Source organism: Protobothrops mucrosquamatus, unplaced genomic scaffold, assembly GCF_001527695.2.
Source record: "Protobothrops mucrosquamatus isolate PMUCROS unplaced genomic scaffold, P.Mucros_1.0 scaffold1929, whole genome shotgun sequence".
Lineage (NCBI taxonomy): Eukaryota > Metazoa > Chordata > Lepidosauria > Squamata > Viperidae > Protobothrops > Protobothrops mucrosquamatus.
Window position 1 is genome coordinate 186,084 of NW_015388050.1, and position 16,361 is coordinate 202,444.

The following is a 16,361-nucleotide window of genomic DNA, read 5'->3' on the forward strand; positions in this document are numbered from 1 at the left end:
TTCAACCAGCCTCTTGACACTTGTCATTGGCCACTGTCCAAGGTCCAACACAGGACCAGTTTAGGCAAGGCTAGACAAGTCTCTCACCTGTCTCAGTAGGGGACAAGTTTCAGAGAGGAGATGTTGTGGGTTGCTGGGATGTCTCACCCAACATATTTTCTCTCATGTTCGCCTACCTTCTGTCTAGACAATGACAGATGCTTCTCTGCAGTATTTTTTCCCAAACTCTCTGCTCTTCCCTGCCTAGAATGCTGCATCCTTCTCCTTTATCCACATCTGCCCTGCCATCCATAATTCATAGTGATGCTTTGTCGCGCTGATTTTTACAGACTGGGTGAGTGGCAGTTTCTCACCTCTTCTGCCCTGACGCTTCCCAATTAAATTGACTTCTACGGGCCAACGTGTGTGCGCAGGCAGGCAAAAAGGTGGCAGATGTGGGGAGAGGTTGTTTTCCCCCCCTTCCCCTGATGCTCTGGACCTGAATTTTTATGGAGCGTGTCGGTGCAAAGTTGAGCATTTTCAGAAATGAGATTTAGCTAATGGACTTGCGCTGACCGGGACTAAACAAGATGTTCAGCATTTGGATGTAGAAATTTATGGAAGGATTTCCGGGCGCCCGGTCTCCATTTTGCTAGCCTTCTTGTGACTGGATGGGAAGGGAAAGAATCCCATTTCAAGGAGCTGATGATCACCTGTCTCCCTGGCTTGGTCTGTCATTATCTTGGAAAACATCTAGTGGAATCTGCCTGAAGGCAGGACGAGAAGCAACGGATGGAAACTGATCAAGGAGAGAAGCAACTTAGAACTAAGGAGAAACTTCCTGACAGTTAGAACAATTAACCACTGGAACAACCTGCCTCCAGAAGTGGTGAATGCTCCAACACTGGAGGTTTTTAAGAAGAGACTGGACAGCCATTTGTCTGAAATGGTATAGGGTCTCCTGCCTGAGCAGGGAGTTGGACTCGATGACCTTCAAGGTCCCTTCCAACTTTACTATTATTATTATTATTATTATTATTATTATTATTATTATTATTATTATTATTATTATTATTATTATTATTATTATTATTATTAAGAATAGACACATTGCAAGTCTTTAATTGAACGTTCTCAACCTTGGCAGCTTTAAGATGGGTGGTCTTCAACTCCCAGAATTTTCCAGGTCGCAGGGCTGCCTTGGAAATTCTGAGAGTCGAAGTCCACCCATCTTAAAAGTTGCCATGGTTGAAGAACACGGCGATAAGTATTAGAAGATTAACAAAAAATGGAAGTTCAGACGTGGTCATTCTTGGTCCTTCCTCTAGGACAGCCAAGATGGTCCTTCGCTGGTGATTTTAGGCAATCTATTAAAATCTGCCCTTTGGGGCAGATGGCAGAGGGAGGCTGGTTGAGTTCTGTTGGTGTTTTTTTCCTCCTGATAATTGAAAGATGGCTAGGGGCCATCCTGAGTACGATGTTTTTTAAAGATATTTGTTTTAATGCATTGATTAGGATCAGAATTGTATTCGGTTGTTGTTGGTCATATAATAATAATAATAATAATAATAATAATAATAATAATAATAATAATAATAATAATAATAATAATAATAATAATAATAATAATAGTAAAGTGTTGGAGCATTCACCACTTCTGGAGGCAGGTTGTTCCACTGGTTAATTGTTCTAACTGTCAGGAAGTTTCTCCTTGCTTCTCTCCTTGATTAGTTTCCATCCATTGCTTCTTGTCCTGCCTTCAGACGCCTTGGAAAATAGCTTGACTCCCTCTTCTTTGGGGCAGCCCCTGAGATACTGGAAGACTGCTATCATGTCCCCCCTGGTCCTTCTTTTCATTAAACTAGACATACCCAATTCCTGCAACCGTTCCTTATATATTTTAGCCTCCAGCCCCCTAATCATCTTTGTTGCTCTTCTCTGTACTCTTTCTAGAGTCTCAGCATCTTTTTTACATCGTGGTGACCAAAACTGGATGCCGTATTCCAAGTGTGGCCTTACCAAGGCCTTGTAAAGTGGTATTAACCCTTCACCTGATCTTGATTCTATCCCTCTGTTAATGCAGGCCAGCACTGTGTTGGCCTTTTTGGCAGCTGCAGCACACGGCTGGCTCCTATTTAAGTGATGACCATCACCACGCATGCTTTTACCACGCTGTGATGCAGTGTTGATTAAAGGCGGTTGTTTTAATGTATTGATTTGGATCAGAATCGCATTCCATTGCCATTGATCGTCATCACCGTCACCGTAACTCCTGTATTGACCAAGGTGTGATGCTGTTCAGAAGCAGCCAGGAGGCGAGTACAAAATCAGTTGAATAAAGTCCGTTCTCAACTGAACCGCCAACACGGTAAACAAATATTGACCCCGGATTAAACCGCGCCCAACAGTCGCGCCTACTGAAAACAACATCCAAGCCTGTGCAGATCCCTAATTAAAATAAACCAAGTATTAAGCTGAGAACTCTCATGATCTGTGAAAGGGGAAAAAAGGGGGGGGAGAAGAGGTAGCCAAAGCTTATGCTAAGCCATTTGTATTACTGCATTACTTGTGTTAAGCCAACGAAAGCCGTACAATTAAGCCTCTGTAATAAATTAAAAATAGCTTTTGCGTTTTTGCCCTCCAAAAAGGAGGTGGGCGGGGGGGAACCTGTTCTTGCAAAATTCCCCAGGGTGGTTGGTTACATTTATGGGAATTAATGAGCTGGCTTAGTGGTTCCAGTCAGTGCGCAATTCGTCGTTAGCTGTACGATGATCTTTGGAGACTTGTCCACCGTTTTAAGGAAAACCCAGGGCAGAATTTTTTCCTCCAAAATGAGAAGTAAGCAACAGTGTGTACCAAGGGTAGGGAGAAACCTCTGGAATGTATAAAAGCTAATATTGTACCACACATTAAAAAAAAAAGGTCTGGGGATTTTATTGTACCAGACTTCTGCAGTTAATAACAAACCAAGGATCTAGGCATAAATTTCCTTTGCAGCCTGCTAGGCTGGAAGGAAGAGTGGAAACACCCACCCCCCCTTATAAATTATGCTGCTGCAGATTGTGATGTTTCAATAAGATTTAGATCTGATATGCATTTAAATAGGAAAAGTTTAAAAAAAAAGGGAGGGGGCTTAAATTCACGTATGGGCAAAATCATGCATATTCCAAAGTCAGAAATATTAACTGTAGTGAGCATAATGGAACACACACAAAAAAAATCTAGTTGGTAATGGATGGCGATTTAAAAGAGAAAAAAAAAGAATGAAGCAGCTGAGAGCTTTAATAGATCATTCCTTCAAATCATCGCCACTGCAAAATGGGAGTTAATAAATTATTGGACATGCATATGTGCTCCTGGGTTTAAAGGAGGGGTGTGTCATCTTTGCTGGCAGATGGACAAAAAAAGCCTTGGGAAATGAAAGATATGGAATATCTGAACTTATTAGTTTTTTTATAGGTTTTATTAACTTTTAAAAATTACAGTCTTTAGAGCTTAGTAAACAACACGTCTGAGTTCACATAGTTAACATTAAGTTCTTCAATATAAATCTATTCAGTACTGCACAATCCAGAGTTTTTTCCTCAATCTTCCTTTCTTTCTCATATTTTTTCTCTTTTCTCCTTATTAAACAATTACAGTTCTTAGTACTATTGATGTATACAAAATTAGATATAAGCATCTTCACCATATTTTACTAATATTACAGAAGTAGCAATAATATCCATTCATAAGTCAATATCCTGTTTTTGTGCTCTTATTAAAGTTTGATTTCCCATCAATATTTGAAGTATCTTTGTCAGTTGTGATTTTCTCAACATTAATTACATTTATATACTGTAGCTGAAAAATCTTATTCATACCAATCCTCTGATTTTCAAATTTCCCATATAAAAAAAAAGTAAAAAAATGCTATTTTAATTCTAAATCACATCTTTCATTATAAAAATCTAGTTATATCTAAGGGTCATCTGTTCTTTTAATCATATTCAAACAAGTATATTAAAGAGATAGTGCCCCATCTGATAGATCAAATCCTCTGTTTTTTTAAGTCTAACTCTCGTTTTCTTTCTTCGCCAAGCAGCTTTCCAAGCCAGGGCAATTAAATCGCCCAAGAATTTTCTTTCTATTTTTGTGAAAGCTGTTTGGCCTGAGAAAGACAATTTAAGTAGAGTATTTTTTTTGGGGGGGGGAAACTCTGCTCATCCACATTCCCTAAACATTTCCCCTGCCTGCTGTATGTTCCATTTTCTAGAATCTTCTTCCTTGTCATCCAGTGTATTTTGGAGAAAGAGTAAAGGGTCTTTTGTATTTTTATTGTATAGGTAGGTCTTGCAGTATTTTATTTATGTATGGCAGTCCGTATTTCCCTTCTCCTATCTAGTAGCACCAGTCTCAGTAAAAGTGGAACTAAATTTCCTCTAGTTTTCTGAAATTATCAGTCAGGCAAGGTTGTAATCCACAATGTTCCAAGTGCTCAAAAGGACCATCTGAACTTATTAATAGCCAAGGGACCAAGTCATAATTGAACTGACATTGGGAAGAAGTTCAAAGAATGGAAATAACTTGACAGGGTGTTAACGGTGCTAAACATTGGATGTTCTTGCTTTGACAATATATGGAGATGCAGCCTTTTTCTTTCTTATGCTTTACTCTTAGAATTAGATGATACTGGGGAGGGGAGGAGGAGGAAGGTGATGGGAGTTAGTTAGACATAACAATATTGTAATAGTGTGTGAATTCAGGGCTTTTGAAATAAGAGATGATAAGGAATGGCGGGTTGGAGTAAAGGAGGAAAAGCCTGCATTTCAAACTAATTGGAGAAGGTGATTTATGACTGTTAATTAGAGGAGGGAATCGTGTTTGATACTATAAGGGGAGGGGAATCCAGATTTTGGCTTCGCTTATGTATGTGCCGAAGCTATGCTGCTCAAATAAAGATTCTTTAAGGTAAACAATGCCTCAAAGTTCTTTGAAGAGTTTCATCTGTCGGAACCATGACACAGGGGTTGTCCCAAAGAAGAGGGAGTCAACCTCTTCTCCAAAGCACCTGAAGGCAGGACAAGAAGCAACAAATGGAAACTAATCAAGGAGAGAAGCGACCTAGGGGAAATTTCCTGATATCGATAGGTTGATTTTGAGGAACATAGAGTTGCTACCTATACAAGAATGGTGAGTTTGTATTGACTGGAAACCTTGAGATAATTTTTTTCTAGAAATTTTAGAACCTAGAACTTGGGAGAAATTTCCTGACAGTGAACAATTAATCAGTAGAACGGCTTGTCTTCAGAAGTTGTAGGTGCTTCATCACTGGAGGTCTTCAAGAAGAGACTGGACAGCCATTTGACTAAAATGATACAGGGTCTTCTGCTTGAGCAGGGGTCTGGATTAGAAGACCTCCAAGGTCCCTTCCAACTCCGTTATTCTGTTAAGATCAAGACCAAGGAGCCAAAGTCTGATGGCATGGTGGCTCTCTTTTGTTGGCTCTTTTTGAGATCAAAGATCATCTGTCTGGAATTCTTGCCCTGGGTGGGAGATTAAACTTAAAAGGCTCCACACACTCCTTCCAGTTCAGTGATTCCAGAGGATTTGAGACTTGAGAAAGGGATTTTAAGAGCTCTTTAGCCCCATTGTGTTATTTGACATTGGGCCTCTAGCAACCAAGGACTTCTGACATGGGTTGTCCAGGCTCTTGATTAATCCTTCAAGAGGATAAGAACTATGTGAAGCCAACTCAATTGTGCCCCATTATGAGCTTTTTCTATTAAGATGCTTTTCTTATTATTCCCTCCACCCCGGGTTATTAGTTCATACTTCTGAAGCCACAGGGGACTTCTTCATTTTCTGCACAAGGGCCTTTTGCCCGTTAGAAGATGGTCGATCTCATAATCTTCTCTTCCCCAAAGTAAACAATCCCCATTCCGCTCTTTCAATCATGCTTCAGAGGTTTCTCAATTTTTCTCTGCCCTGCTCAGCTTTCTCTGGATCTGAAGTTATCAAAGCTTAAGCCTAAGTAAGAAAAACGGGCAGAGGAAGATACGGTATTACTCTTTCCCTCTGCAACTTTGAAGGGTTCATCTCCAAAGAGCTTCTGGTTGACATTCCGGTTGATTCAGGAATTTTATCTCTGAAAGTTGTGCCAAGATTTCAAAGCAACTTCTCCCACTCCACCAGAAATTCAGGGTTTAATTTGTGCCGATGCAAGCTTTTGAATCACATCTCCATTTTTAGACTGGGGTAAGAAAGGATGGAGAAAATATATATTTTATACAGATTTCATACAGACAGATGCGATCTAGTAATACCTCACTCCAAATTCCTAGTAGCCCGGAGCCTTTATTTCAAACATTCCCCTTTCATTCTACTGATGTATCTGATTTTGTTGAAACTGCATAATGTCTTCGGGGACTGGAGGCTAAAACATATGAAGAATGGTTGTAGGAATTGGATATGTCTAGTCTAATGAAAAGAAGGACTAGGGGTGACATGATAGCAGTCTTCCAATATTTAGGAGCTCCACAAAGAAGAGGGAGTCAAGCTATTCTCCAAAGCACCTGAGGGCAGGACAAGAAGCAACGGATGGAAACTAATCAAAGAGAGAAGCAACCTGGAACTAAGGAGAAATTTCCTGACAGTGAGAACAATTAATCAGTGGAACAACTTGCCTCCAGAAGTTGAGAAAGCTCCAACACTGGAGGTTTTTAAAAAGAGATTGGATGTCCATTTGTCTGGAATGGTATAGGGTCTCCTGCTTGAGCAGGAGGTTGGACTAGAAGACCTCCAAAGTCCCTTCCAACTCTGTTATCCTGTTGTCCTGTTATCCTCTTCTTTAAAATTGTTCTCTCTTTTATCTCCTTCTTGTTTCAGGTGTCCGAAAGATGTGACTACGTATTTGTCAATGGGAAGGAAATGAAAGGCAAAGTGAATGTGGTGGTCCATTTCACCTACCAACATCTGAACAGCCCCCTGGAGTTGACTGTGTGGGTTCCCCGCCTCCCACTGCAGATTGAAATCTCTGACCCAGAGTTAAATCAGATCAAGGGCTGGAGGATCCCCATTGTTTCTAACAAGAGGTAAGATCCCTTGGGATCTTTCTAGCCCCGCCTTGGTTTTCTCTCCCATAATTCCCTGAAAGCATACAATTGGCTTCATTCACACAACACCCGGAAGACCAGTTGGATCTAGCAGTGAAGGTGTTGGACTAGGAGCCAATCATCTTTCCTACATGGCCTTTCTATGTTGTGTGAAATCTTGTTGCTACTAAGATTGTTGCCTCTTGTTGCTACTAAGTCTGAACAGCTGGCAATACCTTACATTCTAATGGAGAGCTAACGTTTGTGGATAGATATATTGTACATTTATTAATGATCAATATCAATACATAAATTGGGTTCACACGGAATACTCCGTCTGGTTAACCTGGGTTCGCACTGTATTTTAATTTCTTTGTGTTTGTGGCCTGTGTTCCTTTGAGTGTCTCTCTCTGGCCTTCAACCAGTCTTGGCTCCTAGTGGCTACATGGACAAGTCTTAGCAACATTTTTGGAGATGATTTGCTTCTGAGCGACAGTAATTGGCCCCAAAGTCACCCAGTTGAAATCCATGCCCAAGTCAAGAGTAGAACTCAGCTCTCCTTACTCCTAGTCCAACACCTTCACTGCTAGATCCAACTGGTCTTCCCGTTGAATTCATCGAAATGGCTGAGTTTCCACCAGCATGTTTTAGGTGGAAGGTGAAAATGACCTCAGGTTGGAATTTGGGGCAAGAGGTTGTTTAATTAAGGGGAAGGAACAGCGGAGCCCCCCTCCCCCCCAAAGTAAGACTCACAGAGTGACCAGGATGGTCCAGACATAACTGCTTCATAGCTTGCCAGCAGACCTGGGAGAGGGAGAGGTTTGGTATTTGAGCTGTTTACATCAGCTGGCTACTTCGGAAGAACCAAGGACCCAAGGAGAGATGTTTATTGAAGATTGTGGATTCTCTCATAACAATTGTCAAATAGCTTACAACTGGGCAATTGGGAGGGAGGTTTCTATTCTTTTAATATAGGTAGTCCTCGACTTAACACAAGTTCATTTCGCGAACGTTCAAAGTTACTACGGCACTGGAAAAAAGTGACTGAGGAACATTGTTCACAGTTACAATCCTTGCAGCATCCCATGATCACGTGATCAAAATTCAGATGCTTGGCAACCGGTTCATATTTAGGACTGTTGCTGTGTCCCAAAGTCATGTGATGGTCTTTTGTGACCTTCTGACAAGCAAAGTCAATGGGGAAGCCAGATTCACTTAACAACCAAGTTGCCAACTTATCAATTGCAGTTCTTCACTTAACAACTGAAGCAAGAAAAGTCATAAAATGGGGCAAAATTCACTTAACAAATGTCTCAGTTAACGACAGAAATTTGGGGCTCAGCTGTGTTCGCAAGTCGAGGACTACCTGTATAACAATTTAGGCACGAAAACCGCAGAGCTGGTTTTCCTTTCATCAGCGCTGAAATGGTGCACTCAATAAAGTTTTGCATTAGGGATTTAATTGTCTCAGCTGTGTTTACTTTGTTGGGTTTACCAGTCAGAACCTTGACAGTAGGGCTGATGGATCGCCCACGCAAGTCATAAGATCATGCATGGACCCCATAAGAGCAAGTCTTTAACGCCATAACATCAACAGTGCCACAAGGTCAACTTTTAGGTTGGCTTGACCATCTGGCTTGAATCTCTTCACAGATTAGTTAGAGACAGCGATGATGAAGAGGAGGATGAGAGGAAGGGAAGAGGTTGTACTCTCCAGTACCAGCATGCAACAGTGCGGGTCCTTACCCAGTTTGTAGCTGAGCCCTTGGACCCTGGTGGTCAAACTACTTACCTGTTGGGCTCCGACTGGCAAGTGGACATCAGTGACCTGGTAAAGAATTTCATGCAAGTGGAAGAGCCGAGGATTGCCAAGCTGCAAGATGGACAGGTGCTAATGGGACAGGAGTTAGGAATGACTACCTTACAGGTGAGCACAATGAAGGGCTGGGTAAAAAGACAGATTCCTTTCTAGATCAGACCAAAAGATTCATCATATCCTTCATCTAATTGCAGACACTACAGATGTTCACAACTAAGACACAACTAAGACACGAAGGCAGCATCCTGTTTAGGGCTATAGGGCATATGAATATGGAAGTTTCATTAAGTTCAGAATCCATCCAACTGAATAACAGCATGACACAGTTGGAAGGGACCTTGGAGGTCTTCTAGTCCACCCCCCTGTTCAAGCAACCTTTCCAACAGGTTTTTCAGACATTCACAGATCTTTCCTGAGACTCATGGAGAAGACTCTTGGTGTGCTTTGTGGTGTATTTGTGCTGATCAGAAAGCAATTTAGAACATACAATAACAGAGTTGGAAGGGGCTTTGGAGGTCCTCTAGTTCAACCCCCTGCTCAGGCAGGAAACCCTATACAATTTCAGACAAATGGTTGTCCAATCTCTTCTTAAAAACCTCCAGTGTTGGAGCATTCACCGCTTCTGGAGGCAAGTCGGTCCCCTGATTAATCGTTCTCACGATCAGGAAGTTTCTCCTTAGTTCCAGGTTGCTTCTCTCCTTGATTAGTTTCCATCCGTTGCTTCTTGTCCTGCCTTCAGGTGCTTTGGAGAAGAGGTTGACCCCCTCCTCTTTGTGGCAGCCCCTCAAATATTGGAGCACTGCCATCATGTCACCCCTAGTCCTTCTTTTCATTTAAACTAGACATACCCAATTCCAGCAACCGTTATTGCACAGATCAGTGCATAAGGAAGCAGAAAGAAAAACTGAGATACATTTCAGAGCCGGAACAGCTTATCCAAAGAGTACAAAAAAACTGAATACAAAGCCACAGTCCTTTAAAAGTCCACCTCTGTTCTTGGTTTACCTTGAAAAGCAGGACAAATAGGAAGGAACAGACTGCCACCCTAGAAAGAAACCAAAATGATAGCACAAAGCAGGAGGAAGTGTTTTTATGTTTCAAGAATGCCCCGAAAGGGACTTAAAAGTTCATTTTATACTGTTGGATTAGCTACAGATAAGGTGGGTTTTGTTTTTTTGGGGTGTTTTGGTGTTTTGTTTTGTTTTTTGCATTGCAAAAAGCTTTTACGGCAGTCGGCAATCCACACATTGCATTGAGCAAATTTAGCAGTCTTTCCCCCCCCCCCAAAAAAAACCCCGGGGGTGTCCTTTGTTAGAGTAGCATCACTCTGCAGCTCTTTCTGAAGACATTTTATCAGCCGCAGAAATGCTTGGCTCTGCCTTGTGTCCAGAAATACAAAGAATATATTTGGCAGGGAAATTCAGCAAGGAAGTGAGTGACAAATGGATAGTCGGTCCCTTCACTTGCGAGAACACCTGTCACCTGTCTCCCCAGAATTCATCCACTTAGGTGACATGGTGTCATCCCCTGGATTGCTCCATCTGGTCTCTCTCTCTCTCTCTCTCTCTCTCTCTCTCTCTCTCTCTCTCTCTCTCTCTCTCTCTCTCTCTCTCTCTCTCTCTCTCTCTCCCTCCCTCCCTCCCTCCCTCCCTCCCTCCCTCCCTCCTTCTCTCCCCTTTTCTCTCCCTCTCTCCTTTTCTCTCTCTTTCCCTCCCCATCCATCCATCCATCCATCCATCCATCCATCCATCCATCCATCCATCCATCCATCCATCCATCCATCCATCCATCTATCTATCTATCTATCTATCTATCTATCTATCTATCTATCTATCTATCTATCTATCTATCTATCTATCTATCTATCTATCTTATCTGTTGGGTGATAGGAGTAAGGGGGAACCTATGGCTCGAAAGGGTAATGCAGGCTTCCCAGGTTCGAATCCCAGAAGGGTATGACTAGCTGATGAGAGCTAATGAGCTTGAAATAGCTATACTAGTCTCCCACTAACTCTTTGCCAGCCACAAAATTTTGAATCTATCTATCTATCTATCTATCTATCTATCTATCTATCTATCTATCTATCTATCTATCTATCTATCTATCTATCTATCTATCTATCTATCTATCTATCTATCTATCATCTCGCTCTAAAGGAGAGAGAGATAGAAATATAGAGATAAAAATGTTAGAGGGGGAGAGAGATAGAGAGATGATAGACATATCTCTATTATCTCTCTCTCTCCCTCTCTTTCTCTCTCTCTCTCTTTCTTATTTATTTTTTTTAGCAGAAGCAAATAAAAAAAAAGGTATGAAAAGAAAAACAATCATGCAAAACACTGGTCCCGTGAGCATAAGACATGAATAACAGAGGAAAATTCCCGGGATGAGGTGGGAAGACAGAAGGAAGAAGAGTTGAAGAAGGGATCACCTTTGTGTTTCTTAATCTGCGTTTTGAAATGTGCAGATCCCGAAGTCTCAGTTCTCGGGATTTTAAAACAAAGTTCTCAGTCAGTCAGGAGCACCTTAGAGGTGCAGAAAAAGATGGTTTTGGAGATAAGGTGTGTTTAGAGATGTATCTGTTGAGAGAAAATACGGGTAGAAATGGGCAATTTGGGAGAAGGTGTATTCCTGATGAACATCTTGTAGAGGTTTCAATCTGAAAACAAAATAGGAGGAACTCATCTGATCATCCCACCTTGAACAGATTGTTCTCTGATGGTCCTTTGTCCTTTTTTCATCCTTCCTTCCTTCCCTCCCTCCCTCCTATTTTCCTTCCTGCTTTTTTCCAGCCCATCTCTTCCTTCCTTTCTCCCTCTCTATCCCTCCCTTTTCTTTCTTTCTTTCTTTCTTTCTTTCTTTCTTTCTTTCTTTCTTTCTTTCTTTCTTTCTTTCTTTCTCTTTCTTTCTCTTTCTTTCTTTCTTTCTCTTTCTTTTTCCTTCCTTCCTTCCTTCCTCTTTCTTTTTCTTTCTTTTCCTTCTTTCTTTCTCTCTTTCTTTCTTCTTCCTTCCTTCCTTGCTTCCTTCCTCTTTCTTTCTTTCTTTCTTTTTTTCTCTTTCTTTCTCATTCTTTCTTTTTCCTTCCTTTCTTTCCTCCCTCCTCCCTCCCTCCCTCCCTCCCTTCCTTCCTTCCTTCCTTCCTTCCTTCCTTCCTTCCCAATCCTATTTTCTGAAACTTAAGTCCCAAGTAAACCACTCTTTGTAATGTATCATTGTTGTTTTATAGAGCTGCAATCTAACAAAATTGTGGTTTCTGGGGGAAAAAAAAATAAAGGCTCTACCTAGTTAAAAATGAGACGTGGCGTGCTTGGAAAAAGTGACTTCCTTGGAATGTAGCGATGCACTGCCACTTTGCTTGTCTCCTGCAGATCCTGTCCCCACTTTCCGATGCCATCTTGGCAGAGAAGACGGTGACCGTCCTTGATGAGAAGGTGACCCTCACTGACCTGGGGGTCCAACTGGTGTCCGGTCTTTCGCTCTCCTTACAGCTGAGCACCGGAAGCAACAAAGCCATCTTCGCTACGGCCATCGCCCAAGAACTGCTTCAAGCAGAAAAGCAGGTTAGCAGCCTCACCCCTGAAGGTCCTTTTTCCCTGGTTGGGTCTCCGAGCGTCCTGTCTGAGCACGGGTGGCCCATATTTCTTCCTAAAGCATAAGCGGTCACTTCTCAATTGATCCTTTGATAAGCCATAGGTGAAGAGGGGATCTATTTTATTGGCAACATTTTAAATGGCCTTATGAATCTACAGGTAGCCAAATGGAGAACCAGGCAGTGTTCATAATGTTGGTTTCTTTGCTTTCCTCTTCCACTGCATTTCCTTTTCCTCCCTCCCTCCTTTCTTTCTTTTCTTCCTTCCTTCTTTCCTTCCTTTGTCCCTCTCTCCCTCCATTGGCCTTCCTTCCTCCCTCCCTTCCCCATTCATCCTTTCTCTTCCCCATTCATCCCTTCCCTTCCCCATTCATCCTTTCTCTTCCCCATTTATCCCTTCCCTTCCCCATTCATCCTTTCCCTTCCCCATTCATCCCTTCTCTTTCCTATTCATCCCTTCCCTTCTCTGTTCATCCCTTCCCTGTTCATTCCTTCTCTTCCCTATTCATCCCTTCCCCATTCATCCCTTCCCTTCCCCATTCATCCCTTCCCTTTCCCATTCATCCCTTCTCTTCCCTATTCATCCCTTCCCTTCTCTATTCATCCCTTCTCTTCTCTATTCATCCCTTCCCTTCCCCATTCATTCCTTCTCTTCCCCATTCATCCCTTCCCTTCCCCATTATCCCTTCTCTTATTCACATCCCTTCCCTTCTCTATTCATCCCTTCCCCATTCATTCCTTCTCTTCCCTATTCATCCCTTCCCTTCCCCATTCATCCCTTCCCTTCCCCATTCATCCCTTCCCTTCTCTATTCATCCCTTCCCCATTCCTTCTTTTCTTCCCCATTCATCCCTTCCCTTCCCTAGTCATCCCTTCCCCATTCATCCCTTCCCTTCCCCATTCATCCCTTCCTTTCCCATTCATCCCTTCTCTTCCCTATTCATCCCTCCCCTTCCCCTGTTTTTCTCCTCTTTTCCTCCCCCAATAATATTATTCTTCTACTTCAACTCTCCTTCTTCACTCCTATTAGCTTCCCACCCTTTCCTCCATCAACATCTCCCACAATCTTACTCCGACAATACACCTCCCAGCACAGAGACTTGTGCCCACCAAGACCCCTCCTCCCCCAGATCTGCTTTTCCTGCTAAGCAGGTGAACTGGCACTGGTGTCCTTGTATGACTGTTAATATTATTCTAAAAGGACATTTTAGATTCATAGGTGCTCATCGCCCAAGGCCACCCAACACCTAAATAGGGAAGCATTGCAGCCAGTAAATAGGGCAGCAAAACTAGAACAAGCCCTGGGTGGAAAAAAAAATATGAATTCTTTTTGCTTCTTCTTCTGGTAACCTTTCATAAATAATACAACATTGTACTGCTCACCTGCCAAAAATGCATGTTTTGGGGAAGAAGATTCTATACACTCTAGTTGAACGGCAAATCTAGCCGTTTCTTAACCTTGGTGGTCCTTCATTTTTTTATGTATATAATTTTTATGAAAGATTTTGTTGTTGTTGAAAGGAAGATAAAAACCCACACAAATTAACACAGAGCCAGAAAAAGAAAAGAGAAAAAAAGCTTGAAGTGCAAGAAAGAGGGGGGGGGGGGAAAGAAAAGAAAAAAAAGAGAGAGAAAAGCCACAAGGAAGTAGCTTGCAATCTTCTTTAGGGCAGTTATAAGTGCAATGATCAATTTATCCCTTTCTCGGTAGTTACAACATCCATCTCCTTTTTATAATCTATCCTGTCTGATCATCCCAACCGTACATCATAAGTTCATTCTTTTCTGTTTCGCAGCAAAAAGTCTACAAGGGATTTCAGTCAGCAATAAACGTAGATATTGTCTTTGTCTCTGATTAAAGAAGTCAACTTAACCATCTCAGCAAGTTCCGTCATCTTGAACCTTGTTGGTCCTTTGGTGTGTGGAAACCATCCAGATGTGATTTTTGCCTGCCTGGTGGTTTTGGGGAGATGGATTTGAATAGTGCTGGGGGGAAGGGGAGGTGGGAGGCAGGGGGAAAGATGGATAGAGCAAAATCAAGGAGAGAAGCAACCTAGAACTAAGGAGAAACTTCCTGACAGTGAGAACAATTAACCAGTGGAACAACCTGCCTCCAGAAGCGGTGAATGCTCCAACACTGGAAGTTTTTAAGAAGAGACTGGACAGCCATTTGTCTGAAATGATGTAGGGTTCTTGCCTGAGCAGGGGGTTGGACTCGATGACCTCCAAGGTCCCTTCCAACTTTTGATGATGATGATGATGATGATGATGATGATGATGATGATGATGATGATGATGATGTGGTTGTTGATCTTGAGGTCATCTGCTAAACATCAGCATCAGGAGATCCAGCAGCTGTACCCATAGCTACATGACTCAAGCTGCTATTGGTAGAGTTGATCATGGCCATCAATTTAGAGCAGGGGTCTTCAAACTTGACCCTTCTATGACTTGTGGACTTCAACTCCCAGAATTCCTCAGCCAGGCTGAGGAATTCTGGGAGTTGAAGCCCACAAGTCATAAAAGGGCCAAGTTTGAAGACCCCTGATTTAGAGGGTTTCAAGGGAGACTTTGAGCTTGTGGGGAAATACAAGATTACATGCCTTAGCCCCAGCAGTTGGGTGCCGTATTTGGAATGGGACCAGCTATTGTGTTTTGAGTGTTGCTTTGCTTCTGAACATCCCAAATGTACTGGATTGTCCACTGTAAGTATGGAGTGGAAGGGTCTTTGACTTTAGGATCCTTCTCTATTTCTTTTCTCATTTTTCCAGCATTAGGTTTATTTTGCTCCATGTCTGCATTAGGGGTCCTTGGTTCTCTCTGAGTTTGGTTGTTTTCTTGCAGACATTTTGTGACCCAAACTAGGTAACATCATCATGTTTGGGTCATGAAACACTACTAGAAGACAACCAAGCTCAGAGAGGACCAAGGACCCCACAGTCCTCCTCCTCCTCCTCCTCCTCCTCCTCCTCCTCAATTCTGCAAATCCCACTCCCTTCCACCACTGATGATATTCCCAAGTTGGGTAATGAAATGTCTGCAAGAAAACCACTAGGCTCAGACATACCACCACAATGGAGCCTAAAATTTATCTGGCTAAGTCAGACATTTCTCAAGTGAGTTTTGCCCCATTTTACGACCTTTCTCGCCCTCGTCGTTAAGTGAATCATTGCAGTTGTGAAGTGAGTCACACGGTTGTGAAAATGAACCTGGCTTCCCCATTGACTTTGCTTGCCAGACGATCGCAAAAGGAGATCACAGGACCCCCGTCACAAATAGGAACCAGTTGCCAAGCGTCTGAATTTCGATCACGTGACCACAGGGGTGCTGCAAGGGTTGTAAGTGTGAAAAACGGTCGTACGTCCGTTTGTAACTTTTGAATGGTCACTAAGCCAACTGTTGTAAGTCGAGGACTACCTGTCTAAAAAAACAAATTGTGCTGGATTTGTCCCAATGTCATTCTATCTCATTTCCCCCCAAAAAACAGGAAGCTGTGATCAGTTGCTGGATCCAGTTCAGCGATGGAGCAGTTGTGCCCTTAGATATTTACGACGCCAAGGATTTCTCTTTGGTGGCCACGTCTCTGGATGAGAAGGTGGTCTCCGTCCACCAGAGTCCCAAGTTTAAGTGGCCGTTCGTCGTGGCCGAGTCAGAAGGCCAGGGTCTCTTGGTGAAAGTGGAGCTGGTGATCAGCGAATCCTGTCAGAAGTCCAAAAGGAAGAGTGTCCTGGCCGTGGGTACTGGAAGCATCAAGGTCAAGTTTGGTCAGAACGACACCATCCCAAACCCAAGTGACAGTAAGCCTGGCGGAGACGGTGTCCATCTAGAGAACCGGACCAGCGATCGGCGTCAGAAGACAAGCCTGCAGGAGAGATCTCGCCCACAGGGACCTTACTACAG

At 42.6% G+C, this 16,361-nt stretch overlaps 1 protein-coding gene across 2 annotated transcripts in view; it reads left to right on the plus strand.

Annotated features, from left to right (window-relative positions):
* LOC107294380 (transmembrane protein 132D-like) overlaps positions 1 to 16,361 on the plus strand; it is a 131,857-nt gene that overhangs the window by 114,097 nt on the left and 1,399 nt on the right. The window contains exons 4-7 of one of the 2 annotated variants that reach the window (XM_029285604.1): positions 6,847 to 7,052; positions 8,706 to 8,979; positions 12,241 to 12,432; positions 15,949 to 16,300. In XM_029285604.1, the coding sequence (XP_029141437.1) occupies positions 6,847 to 7,052; positions 8,706 to 8,979; positions 12,241 to 12,432; positions 15,949 to 16,300 (1,024 nt within the window). The remainder of the gene's footprint in view (positions 1 to 6,846; positions 7,053 to 8,705; positions 8,980 to 12,240; positions 12,433 to 15,948; positions 16,301 to 16,361) is intronic. The other variant, XM_029285605.1, reaches the window with a different exon arrangement.